Below are 12750 nucleotides of genomic sequence, written 5' to 3'. Positions count from 1 at the left end.
ATATACTGTCAATTATTCCCCAAACTAACCACTGGCTGTTTCAAGCGGGGAATCTCGATCCAGCCAGCCATGAAGCCTAAGCCTATATCTATACATAAATATCCTTTTGTACCATAGCATCTGACTCATCTCTCAACTGCTATCTACCCAGTAGCCAACTCACGACCTTGAAGCCACAGGCAATGTCACTCCGAGGAAAAGTTTACGCGCTGACTGGCGGTGCAAGCGGAATCGGCTTCGCAACAGCCAAAGTCCTTGCAAAACGCGGGGCTACTGTGAGCATCGCCGATATTGACCCCGATGCCGTGTCAACTGCTACGGCATACTTTGACGAGCAGGGCCTCGAGGCTCTAGTTTCTCGTGTCGACGTCTCACAACGGCCCCAAGTTGAAGACTGGCTAGACGCTACTGTTGAGAAATATGGAAGACTCGATGGGGCAGCTAACGTGGCTGGTATCATCGGGAAGCACCACGGTCTTCGTGCCGTAGCGGAGCTTGAGGACGAAGAGTGGCATAAGATCATCGCTGTGAACTTGACAGGAACAATGTATTGTCTACGGGCACAGCTCAACAGGATAGTAGACGGAGGCTCCATCGTCAACGTTGCTTCTATTCACGGCATCAAGGACAGGCTGCAAACTGCACATAAACGAGATCTCTAAAGCTGACCAGTATAAACAGGATTTGCCAAGCACGGCGCCTATGATGCCAGCAAACATGGAATAGTTGGGTTGACGAGAGCGGCAGCAAAGGAGAACGGCCACCGAGAGGTGCGAGTCAACGCTGTTGCCCCTGGAGCCATATATACCCCATTGATGAAGAAGGCATGGGATATGCACAACCGACCAGAGGACGCCGCTTTCGACGAGCCGACTGCCTTCCAGCGCCAAGGTACGTCGGAAGAGTGTGCCAATGTGATAGCTTTTCTCCTCGGTCCTGAAAGTACCTTTGTGAGTGGAAGCGTTTATGAAGTGGATGGAGCTTGGATATGAATGGTTAGTATTCATCATGGCATGCTAGGGTGGTAAGCCCATACACCGGATTTTGAGTCGAGTTTCAAGCTCGATGGAGTTATGGAATGGAGAATCGCATATTGATACCGTTTACCAAACATCCTCGGGATCAACCATATGATTTTCTCCATCATCTCGAATGTGCTGATGATCCTTGTCTCGCTTCATGGGCTTGCGCATGTCGAATGCGTCTTCGCTCGCCCTGGAAGGGTCAGTTGCGTGGTCACCGTAGTAGTCCTTCACCACGCGGAAGACGCTGTAACCCAGATTCTTGTAGAGGGCAATGGCTCTGTGGTTGCTGCTTCGAACGAACAAGTCCACAAACCAGGCGTTCTCAGCATCAGCTGCGACTTCCAGCTGATCAGTCAGGATCTTTGCAATGCCAGATCTTCTAGCTTCTGGGGCAACAGTGAGCGCCGTTATGTGAGCGTGCCATGGTAGGTAATGCTCGGAGAATTTGTAGGCGTCCGGAGAAGACTCGACCTTGCCCATGACTGCCAGCCAATAGGTTAGCCTCAATAAGCTGGTACTGAATGTAAAGGATAAATCTCACTATATCCAACAATGTTTCCATCCAGATCCTCACAAACTTGAAAGAGAGATGGCCATTTTGCGTGGTATTGGAGGTAGAAATTGAGCTCGTAAGTTTCCGTGAAAGGGTCGAGATTGCACTTGGAAAACTTGTTCACATCGTCAGGTCGAAACCGCCGAAACGTCGCCATATTCAGAGCTACTTTTGCGTCTTCTGATCAAGAAATATAGGAGCCGCACTATATGTAAAGGAATAGTCGTACGAAGCTGGAGTTTGTTTGTCTTCAGCCAAACAAGTGGAATCGACACAGTTTGGGGGCGTGTCTGATGAGAACGAGAGATGTACATGAGAAATCCGGACTTCAGACTGCTCCGCGGGAGCTTCTGGTCCCTACCTAAAAGTCAAGTTTGCTTCTTTTTGGTGTATCGTGGCTGTGCGATTTATTTGGAGACAACCTAGGCCACAAATGTTGGATTAACTAAAAAGTACTAGGTACCTGAGTAACGGAACCGTTTTGATATTCATTCCCTATTACCAGACAATTCTGCATAACATCAAGGTATCTCTTCCACTAGGCTGGCACTACCTAACACCAATACCCTTTGCCCGCATTAGCGCCAGTCCTGGCACGGTCTACCTTGTGTTTCGCTACTAACATCGAGCCGCCACGACTATATTAAGAAATATTAAACGCTGTGATAGTCGAGTCAAGTCGGAATAGGTACAGAGTTACCCTGGGATGTATTGGTAAGATTCCATACCATCGAAAGGGGATATCGCATATCGCATAAAGAAACGAACCTCAAGCATATGAGACGTGCTGGGAGCTCCGTCCGTTCAATGTCCTGCCCTTTTATTGGCGGCCAACTTGGTGTGATCAATAATTTAGTACTCGGTACCTTAGTAGGTCGTTAGCCAGCACCTAGCAAGGGTCCCTGGTCACCTAAGCCGATATCATTTCAAGCGTCGCCGACCCTCCCTCGACATCCCCCATTTTGAAAGGAGATCAAGCAACCACTAACTCTGTGATACAATATTTTATTGGAAGAGAGAATCGATAAAAAGACCGAAGCTTCCTGATTCACATCGCGACTCGTGAATCAAGGCGGTGTCCAATCCGCTGCACTTGGCGGTGGAACGGTGGTAGTCACAGGCCTGTGAGTCTAGCCAGGTCGTGGGAGGACTCCTCCATCTGCAGTTCGACACATCAAAGATGCCATCATCGCCGCATACTCCCAGACACTCTCGGAATTCGTCCGCCTTCGATAGCTTCTCCGGCTCGCCCCAAGCCCGAAGGCTCTCCAAGTCATCGGTGCAGGAACCTTCGACCCCATTCCGGAACAGCTTCAATCAGCAGGATGCATCCGACTTGGGTGGAAACGGCATGGGCAACCTAGCTGATGAGCTTGCCGATGCCTTTTCTGACTCAGGAGACGAAGGAGAATACACAGATGGTGATGTCAACAGTGACATGTTTGGAGCTGAAGGGGAAGGACAGGGCAATGATCAGATGGATGAGATCGAAGATACCGAGGACACCAGTAGTCCAAAAAAGCAAGGAAGTGATAGGGCAAAGGCTATGAACCTCACGCTTCTCTCACCTCGACGGAAACACCAGCGTCAAACTAGTAATTACGATGGGAGTGAATATGGCTCGGAATCCGACCTGGATTCCCCTGGTATGCCACCGGGCTTGGTGTCCAAAATGGATGCTGTAGAGTCGCTGGCTCGGAGAGGAACAGAGAACTACGGTGGCCCAACAGACGATGTTTTCAGGAGAGTGACGAACGCCCTGCGGGATCTCGGCTCCCAGTCAAGTGTTGAAGCTAGCGCCTCAAGGTTTGTAGATACGATGGCGTTTTTAATACAATTTGAGGCTAACATAGATCATAGGTTGATAACGGCACACTCAGCGTTGACCACGCACCTGAATCACCAATCTCGCCAGATCCATAACCTGTCCTTCTCTTTGCTGTCTCCTCTTGTTGCACCACCGGACCCAGAGACCATTGACGACTTGATACCGTTGCTCTTAAACCTCTCTGATGCCATGCCGCGGCCTTCAACATCGGCCTTCAACTCCTTGACTAGCCTCCACACCCTTACAACTGAGCTTGTCCAAAACCTCAATTACCTTTCCGACACACTACACATGTCTCGCCAGACAACGACAATGGCGACAAGAAGACTGAAGAGCGCAAAGGAGATTGTGGCTGAGATGAGGAGGGAAGAGGAGCTTAGAGAGGAGGGCGAGCGATGGTTGACAAGGGGCAATTGGGGAGAACGTCTGGAGAAGCGAGAATGTGCAGGAGTGTGTGGAGATGTGATTGGCGGATTTGAGGAGGTCTGCAATGGATGGCGAGAGAGGCTGCTCGCGCAAGCAGAGTCTCAAGCATGAACAGTGGAATGAGTCGAATGCTCGTGTGCTGGTGGTGCGGGACATACTCACTCACATGCCGACCCTTTCCAACATTCGGGCCTTGGGGCCTTCATTTTGTTGCGCATACATATATATCCCTGACTGACTGATATCATTCTTTTTCCTTTTCTTTTGCCCCCTTGAAAATGCCATTCCATTTTTTTTCTTTGTTCATTTTCACAATTTTTCAGGGTGGCTTGACTTTGCTTTGAAGGAACAAGGCGCATCAAGGTATGGAGGGAGTTCTCTGTTGGGAGACTGCCCTCGACACGATAGAACAATTTTTAGAGGTATCGTCAAAGCACGAACAATAGAATGAAGTGATGACTCAAGGTTCCCATGACTGCAAGCTGTAGGATATTAGACTCCATTCAGTGTTACAGAGTTCAGAGTTCAGCTTTCAGTCGGGCGTACAATAACACCCAAGATATCGTACAGCGTGAACGGTTGTAATTATTTACCACAGCTTATCTAGGGGAGGAAAGAAAATCCACGACTTCAATTTTAAAAAATATAAAAGACTTAGGTAACTTAGCATAAGTTTAGAATATCTTTTGCTGTATCTACTTTGACTCCCCACGCCAAGGTCTGATTTCTTCTTGCTCCTCAGGCTTGTTTTCCCAGAATCGACATCAGGTCGTGTGTGGGGTGGAATTTAGAAGCCATCCGCGTGGCCACAGTCCAGTATTCATGCTAGGTTCCTGCGACCCATCATCTGGCCAAAACATTCCATTGGAATTCAGGTGGGGGGAGGAGAAAAAAGGGGACAAGAGGGGAAAAGAGCGACGCGGATTAGACGCGTTGAGTGGCGTGTTGTCGCGAATTAACGCGAACCGTGTCAACAGTATTCCTCATCCGTAATAGCACTGTAGACAGAGCCAGACGCTTATTGGACGCTGACACGCTGACTGTCTGAGAGGCCACAGACAAAGGACACAAACAAGCAATGCAATTGATGACAATTCAGAGCCAATCAACTAACTTAAGCCCCCAAGGCTGGGGCAGAGAGATCGCGCTATATACGCGCGTGTTACGTTCTGCTTGCGATCCAGTTAGTGGATTAGCTATATTATTAGTGAAGATCACTGATATCAAGATGCGTAGGCACCTAGGAAAGGTGAGTAGAGCATGTCGCTCTCTCATTGTCTGTGATCGTTCAAACGATGAGGCCTGGACTGACTAGCTGCGGAACGTCCCGCTTGTTTGTTATAACCTTAGCGTGTAGACTGCTCCGAGACCGGCTCCGAAAATATTGATTGTCCAGATACAAACAAAATAAAAATAAATAGTCGTCTCACATCCGGGCAGCAGGCCTTACAAATATGCGTATGTATGTTGCAAGGGATCAGCCTCAATCAGTCAGCCTCAAATTTTTATTATTCTCCTACTTCCTGTATCTCACGCCCTTCTTGTTGCGTTGCCCATGTGCATGTTGTTGTTTTTGTATGCGTCTAAGTCATGCACAAGGCGAATGTATGCGCTTCTTCTCAATGACATGCATCATATATAAATCTTTATTATGTTTATTATGGTTAGTTTGAGAGGCCAGTAGTATTAATTTTAATCACTATGGCGGCCGTGAAATAATCATATGTACCTTGTCAAAGCTCCATTTCTTATTGAGATCCAAATCGAATGCACAGCATGCCTTTGTTTGGTGATGCTTTCTTCCAGAGTCGATACCTCTTTTCCTCGTAGCCGTTGAGAATGACGCAGCAGCTGACACTAAAGACAGACAAATGCCGTGCCATGTGCTCGCCGGCACCAACCGAATACCCGGATTGCCTATGTTGGTAAGTAAGGTACTGCTATCATGAATCAAGAGGGATCCTCCTGATAAGAGAGGGAGGGGGTAACAAGGAACAATATAGTTTCAACGGTCGCAAGAAGAAGAGGAATGGGGAAGAAGAATTGAGCCTCATAAGTTCTATTTGAAAAACAAGATACCTGCCCATGACGAACAGTGCTTGTTCATTCGATCGCGTGTCACTATGCTCTAGTCCATTGCGTTCAATAACAGAATCACGGTTCTTCTGCTATTATTTTGGTTGTTGTTATTGACCCGCGCGTTTCCTGGTCGTCCGCGGTCCCTCCTTGTCAAGCCAGTCCGGGGGGCACAGGGGGTTTTGTTCCGACGTCTGAGCTATCTGATTGGCCACGCGGTCTCTAGCGCGCCATGAGAGCCCCAGTTCAACCTCCCTCCAGCAGCAACAAGCAACAGCCATCCCTCACGAGAGCTGCGACCCTCTTCCCGCCACCCCTAGCGCATTTCTGCCCAGCACCACCTCAGCGCTGGACATTACCGCACCTCACCCGCCCGCTCCAACCTCCGTCCTCCACTACTGCTGGCTCTGTTTGACTTGGATCTTGCACCTCACGCCTCATATCGTCAACTATCGCGTCGTGCGCCATCACAGGCTTGCCCTTTTCGCTTTCTTCCAGTCGACGGCCATCGGTTCTCTTCAGCATAATATTACCTTTATCGATTAAGAACGAGCTCGCTTTATTAACGTCATCGAGTATTGTGATCAACGCTTCCAGTTCCTGTCTGGGTTTCTGCGAGAATATTGGGACGATGCGATAAACGCCTTACAACGAACAAAGATTGATATTAGCTGGACGGTGTTTGGGACTGTGCCCTCACCGTCTCGCTTCGACTCTCTTTTTATACTCATCGCTTGACCAATATCAATCAAACGACGCTCCTACGACTGCCTCACAATCGTCATCTCTTTACGCCCCCTTACTACCACCTGCTACAACAGCCCTTCAGTACATTGGCTGCAAACTGTATCACCAATATCGCAATTATGGCGGCGCTCCCAGAAGTCGCGGGAATGGCTGCCTTGAATCATCAATCAGCAAAGCGAGCTATCGACGAATCCAAGAGCCATACCGCCACTCCTCGCTCATCTACACCTCCCCGCTCAGATCGCGCCCGTTTAGAACCCCGACATAGCCACGATAACGCACCAAACCGTGCTCTCCGCAGCACTGCAAGGAAAAGCGAAGGTGCTCGTGCGAGTCCTTTCGACATCGATGCCGTCGATAGTGCGCTGCTCCGAGAGTTTCAACGTCCGCAACGTGAGAGCACCCCAGGTGCCAGCCCTCATCGTAAGCGGCAGCGAATAAATGGCGATCGGTTTGTAGATCCCTTACTTTGACCGCCGCATGTGCTCATTATCCTGCAGATTTATTCCGACCCGCTCTGGCCAGGACCTGCAAGCAAGCTTTAGTCTATTGCATGAGGATGGATCTCCTGCCACACCATCAAAGCAAAAGAAACGTACACCGCATGGCGAGCTCCATTTTCAGAAGAGTACGTTGATTTCTAAACACCCTATCTAATTCAAATATTGACATGTAATGCTAGCGGAAGAAGCAAACCGGACCTTTTCCCACCTGCTACGTGCTGAACTCTTCGAGAGCTCTGTACCACAAGCAGCTACCCCAACCCTCACCCCAACTCAAACCCTTCCTACTAGCTCTCATATTCCCACGAATGATGGTACGCGGGCTCACACTCCTCCCACAAATGCGACAGCTCCATCACTGCCATCATCATTAACACCTTCTACTCCTCACAAAAATCTCTTCTCGTACATGTCACCTCGACATCATAATCAGGTCGCGGGGCACCCCACTCCCTCAAAGACACCGCAAAGCCGGCATGGCCCCAACCTCGATACTCAGAGTGAGATCTACAGCTTGTCGCCAGTGCGGTTTGGAAGTCAACAAATGCTACTGAGTCCCAGACGTCAACCCAGGGCTGTCAGTAAGGTTCCTTACAAGGTTCTCGATGCTCCTGAACTAGCCGATGACTTCTACCTTAACTTGGTCGACTGGGGAAGTGCCAACATTCTCGGAGTTGGCCTGGGCTCGAGTGTGTACATGTGGAATGCGCAAACTAGCAAAGTCAACAAGCTCTGCACACTCGACGATGACACTGTCACAAGCGTTTCGTGGATTCAAAAAGGCACGCATCTTGCTATAGGAACGGGCAAAGGCCTTGTACAAATCTGGGACGCGGAAAAGGCTCGCAGGTTACGAACCATGACCGGACACACAGCAAGAGTAGGTTCTCTCGCTTGGAACACGCACATTCTCACATCTGGGTCACGCGATCGATTGATCTATCATCGGGATGTACGGGCCCCGGATCAGTGGCTGAGGAAACTGGTCGGCCATAAACAGGAAGTCTGTGGACTCAAATGGAATTGTGAAGACGGTCAACTAGCGAGTGGTGGCAATGACAACAAGCTGATGGTCTGGGATAAGCTCTCGGAGACACCGCTTTGGAAGTTCTCGGATCACACCGCAGCCGTCAAAGCAATATCGTGGTCGCCCCATCAGCGTGGCCTTCTGGCTTCTGGAGGTGGAACTGCAGACCGTCGCATAATATTTCACGACACGGTCAAGGGCTCAGTCATCAACGAGATAGATACAGGCAGCCAGGTTTGCAATATTGCTTGGTCGAAAAACTCGAATGAAATCGTATCTACGCATGGATACAGCCAAAATCAGATTGTTGTCTGGAAGTATCCTTCCATGACCCAGGTGGCCAGCCTCACAGGCCACACCTATCGTGTGCTTTACTTGGCTATGAGCCCAGATGGCCGAACAATCGTGACTGGCGCTGGAGATGAGACCTTGAGATTCTGGTCGACCTTCGGCCGCAGACCTGGGACCCGAGAAGACGGAGATAATGGAGGTCGGCTTGCCGACTTGGCCGTTATTCGCTGAGTCTTCTAGCTGATGACAATCAGGGGTTACCTTCATCATTTCATGAGTTGCTCAGAAGCGTTTCGATATGTTCGCTCTAGATTATGACCATATACCATATGGAATACGCATTTTTACTACAGGCACGGTGCAAAGAGTTCCTGGAATTCTTGAAAGTCGCATATTGTGCGCTACAAATTCATGCCCCCAAGGCTATTGCATTATGCATTTATTGGCGTTGTATCAGGACACACTCAGTGTCTCAGTGGGCTAGGGAAGGCGGTGTTGGCAGGATTGCTTTGCTGGTTTTTGGGACTTAGGGGTTTGTGACGGATCATGACACCCCATTTGGATGAAAGGATAAGTTTAACGATGGAAATGGATCTCTCTTTACCTTTCAGGCAGGTAAAGTGAGCAAGCGGGCGAGCTTTAGCGATTGTTTTCTGTTGATTTTGGCCATTCGGCCCGCACAACAAAGCGGATTGCCGTATCGTAAGGTAGATAGATGCCTGATGAATACGAATGTGACAGGGGCAAACCTCCTCATTCAAGTTCAGCGAACAGACTTCCCCTAACTGTGATGATCGTCGTGATCAAGTGTTATTTACGTGAAGCTAGTCCGCACATGCTCGTTCACGCTGACAATGATATGCATCCAAGGAGAGCTGTCAAAGTAACACAGTACCTGTTTTGGGGCATCCACAAGTAGTATTTCATCTTTCAGTGAGAATTAATTGATAGGTAAAGGTTTAGTGAACGCTAATAGCATCGCATTGTTTAAATATCACAAACCATTAAGAGAAAAGGGTAACTAAAGGTCTCATCATATAACCCAAACCACTACAAAGGCATGCGCGAGTGTATGATTCTTAATTTATCGACCAAGTTCAACGCGTTCGTCTGCCACGTGTTGTGTCACCTGAATTGCCAGCAACTCCAGTAGCAGAAGAGCTTCGTGTCTCATCTAGAAGAGGAATTTTATCCACACTAACAGGCCGATTCACATCATCTCTAGACAAAGACGTTCCCTCCATCAAGTCCTTCTCTCGATTAACCTCACTCACGGATGGAATCTGGCCAGTGGATGCTGAGGGAGCCGCTCCCTGTTGAGCTTGGCAAGGGACAGAGGATGCATCGGGTCGGGGATGTAGCGGAGGCGATAGTGGCATGTATTCGGGTGAATTTTGCCATTGAGCCACCTCAGCCTTCATAGCCTCTAGCTCTTTCTGGAAGCGCACCCCAAATACATCGATATAATATGTGGCGCCATTATAGATACTCCAAATAAAGACCACCATGAGGAAGCCTGCAGAAGCCCAGCGGCTCAGGAACCATAAGGGGCAAGGGAGCATAGTCAGAAGGGCATACGAATACTGAATCATCATGAAGGTTGCTTCTTGCATGTGCTCTGGTTGTCGGAGTACAAACTTTCCCAGCCAAGTTTTGGCATATGATTTCTTGAGCCAAGTGAACGAGGTTGGCCGACCAGCCGCAATCTTGTCTCTTCGGCGCACAGTGATGAAGATGTAGTACAAGACTTGCCAGAAGATATAGGGCAGGGAACTCCAAGCAAGCATCGAGACTACATTGGCATATGCGGTTGGGGAGCCTGGAGGGGAATTCTTGATGGTCCAAATTGCAGGGAACCGTTCTTTCTGCTCATCAGGCGAGAACAGGTGAACGATGCAATGCAGAGTCGCACATGGCATGATGTGGATGAACAGCGACGTGACTTTGTCGAAACTGTGAAAGACCAGTGAATTGCGCCACATGATAATGGCGACTGCGTTGTTACCAAAAGCCAGGCAGTATGAGGCGGTAAAGAGACGCTTCGAGCCGGGAAATATCCATATCGAGAGAGCCAGTAGCAGGTTGGTGAAGTAGCAGAGGTCTGCTAGGAAGTAGTGGTAGCCACGTCGGTGATATGTGAAGAATCGAATAGGCATGAAATACAAGAGCTGTACGGTGTACCATATATGAAAGTATTCTGGGTATGCGCCAATGAGGTATCCGCTGACGAAGATGTTCATAACACCAAAGATAAAGGATACCTTTTCTCTGGCACTGATAGCTTTTGTATCGTTCCATCGTTTCCCGAGCTTATCGACACGACGTTGCATCTGTTTTCGGTACCGATCGAGCTGTTCATCAGCCTCGGGGACCCGGCGTCTCCACTGCTCGACCATGCGATCCCGAGCAGATTGTGTCTTGGTCTTGATAGCCTCCCTGGAACGCCTGACCTTGTCCGTCTGCGCTGAGATGCCCTTCTGTAGCTTCTCGAGCTGCTGGGGAAGAGCAAAGTTGTCGAGAAGGTCAAGCACAGATAGGCGATCTAGAGGTGGAAGACCATCCCAGTCCTCATGGTTAGAACTGCTACCAGAAAAGGACGGGTTTCTTGAGTGCATCGAGCCTCTGGGCGTCGTAGCACCCATCATTGGAGTGTCAAGAAGGGCGGAGTCAGTAGGCGGGTTGTTCGGAGACGAAGGAGCTTCACGATCAGGCGTGAGGATGATCTCGCTATCGGTTGAGATGTTGTCGGATTTGAGGCCTTGGGCAATACCTGAGGCTCCCTTTGTATCGTCATCCATCACTTGGGCGCTTCTTCCAAGTTCACGTGTTGGGAGCGATGTATAAGTGCTTGCCTTAGTCTTGGGAAGAAACCTCTGTCAGCTGGGCAATACAGTATGAGAGTAGAGGCTGTACTGGCCAAAGAGGGAATACTCACGACGAAGAGGAAGCGTGGCCAAAGCAGCAGGAGTAGAATGTACCCAGGGGAAGGGAGCGCGACACGAACACTTATATAGGATCCTGAGACAAGCTCTGTTCTGCGGACAGGGAGTAGGTAGCTAGCGGATCATAATAGTGTGTCACTTGGAGCTGGACCAAGGGGTCGGGTGATTCGAAATAGAAGAGACCTATTCAGGTTGAAGATAAGGCAAGGCAAGGCAAGGCAAGACGAGACGAGACGAGACGAGATGAGACAGACAGATTTGAGCTAAATCGGGTCGTGATAAGAGGGAGTGGAAGAAAGGTTTGATTGAGTCGAGATGAAACCAAGAGAGAATGCCAGCGGTGACAAAACATGCACGTGGGATGGATACCTAAGGTAGGTAGGTAGTTAGAATGCGAATGACATGAAGCAGGCAAAGCCCACCAACGCCAACAGCTCAACCAAGGTACGGTATTCATTCAAGTCAGTCAGTCAGAGTTGGCCTGAGGTAGGTAGGGGAGCAAGAAAACTTAGACTTTAGAAGGGGGTTGCTAAAATAAACTCAGCAAAGAGTCCCCTGAGTTTAGGCTAGACTTACCTGAATACCTTTGTCGCTTACCTAGGGTCAAGGTCCAGAGTTTTGTTACCTCCCCTTCCATAGGTCGGCTGGATGGACCCCGGGACCGATGATGAAATGTATCTAAAATGACTGGGCTGAAAGCTTGCTTGGGGAAGTGGAGACATTTTCACATGCACTTACGCTAAGAACAAGAGCACAAAGCATTAAATACCGTATTAAGAAGTAACTACCTATAGGTAAATAACGAAGAACTACCTTACCTAATCACTATAAACCAGAAATAGGTACCTAGCTAAAGAGCATTGCAAGATACTCCTCCAAAGCGTATCTTGTGGAAGGTTGATAAGTGAAGTTCAGCTTAGAATACCTAGTAGGTACCTTAGTAGTGTGAGATATACGGATACACACCAAGGTACTAGGTACCTACTACCTAAGGTATTCCCAGAACTACGAGGGGTAGTATGGAGTACGGACACGCCACCCAAGTCGACGATCCGCCTAGATAGGTAGGTACGTATTAAATAGCATCCATCAAACAAGCATTTTGCTGCTAGGAAAAATCTCCCTCCCACTAATAAATTGTTGCATCGTCCATCATCCTCTTCACTTACAACAGCAAACAGGTATCGAGGCACTAAGAGACTTTGCTGTTTGGTACATTGCCCTGTATCCTATGCCTTCCAAAACCTGGCTGACCGACTCTGCACGCATATGGCGCTGCCCTTTGGTCTTTGCAGAGTCTCGAGTCCCAAGGTGTTGAGATAATGTAATTAT

The 12750-nt window shown here is 49.0% G+C and overlaps 5 protein-coding genes across 5 annotated transcripts; 3 read left to right on the top strand and 2 right to left on the bottom strand.

The window, feature by feature from the left end:
* Nucleotides 1-182: 182 nt before the first annotated feature.
* FSUBG_12197 (D-arabinitol 2-dehydrogenase) lies at nucleotides 183-662 on the top strand (the record flags this gene model as incomplete). Its single annotated transcript, XM_036676961.1, has 1 exon — nucleotides 183-662. The coding sequence occupies one exon, from the start codon at nucleotides 183-185 to the stop codon at nucleotides 660-662; it is 480 nt and encodes a 159-aa protein (XP_036532329.1).
* Nucleotides 663-1103: 441 nt separating this feature from the next.
* On the bottom strand, nucleotides 1104-1505 carry FSUBG_12196 (acetyltransferase; the record flags this gene model as incomplete). The annotated part of the gene is made up of 1 exon (XM_036676960.1): nucleotides 1104-1505. The coding sequence occupies one exon, from the start codon at nucleotides 1503-1505 to the stop codon at nucleotides 1104-1106; it is 402 nt and encodes a 133-aa protein (XP_036532328.1).
* A 1253-nt stretch (nucleotides 1506-2758) lies between these two features.
* On the top strand, nucleotides 2759-3943 carry FSUBG_12195 (uncharacterized protein; the record flags this gene model as incomplete). Its single annotated transcript, XM_036676959.1, has 2 exons — nucleotides 2759-3384; nucleotides 3439-3943. The coding sequence occupies 2 exons, from the start codon at nucleotides 2759-2761 to the stop codon at nucleotides 3941-3943; spliced, it is 1131 nt and encodes a 376-aa protein (XP_036532327.1).
* A 2831-nt stretch (nucleotides 3944-6774) lies between these two features.
* Nucleotides 6775-8707, top strand: FSUBG_12194 (cell division cycle 20 1 cofactor-APC complex; the record flags this gene model as incomplete). The annotated part of the gene is made up of 3 exons (XM_036676958.1): nucleotides 6775-7106; nucleotides 7156-7283; nucleotides 7338-8707. 3 exons carry the CDS (start codon nucleotides 6775-6777, stop codon nucleotides 8705-8707), a joined length of 1830 nt encoding a protein of 609 aa, XP_036532326.1.
* An 866-nt stretch (nucleotides 8708-9573) lies between these two features.
* FSUBG_12193 (f-box) lies at nucleotides 9574-11274 on the bottom strand (the record flags this gene model as incomplete). Its single annotated transcript, XM_036676957.1, has 1 exon — nucleotides 9574-11274. One exon carries the CDS (start codon nucleotides 11272-11274, stop codon nucleotides 9574-9576), a length of 1701 nt encoding a protein of 566 aa, XP_036532325.1.
* Between the last annotated feature and the right edge of the window lie 1476 nt (nucleotides 11275-12750).

This window comes from Fusarium subglutinans (assembly GCF_013396075.1).
Source record: "Fusarium subglutinans strain NRRL 66333 chromosome Unknown NRRL66333_c0000254, whole genome shotgun sequence".
Lineage (NCBI taxonomy): Eukaryota > Fungi > Ascomycota > Sordariomycetes > Hypocreales > Nectriaceae > Fusarium > Fusarium subglutinans.
The sequence above is the reverse complement of the archived record's forward strand: the minus strand, read 5'-3'. Positions and strand labels throughout refer to the sequence as shown.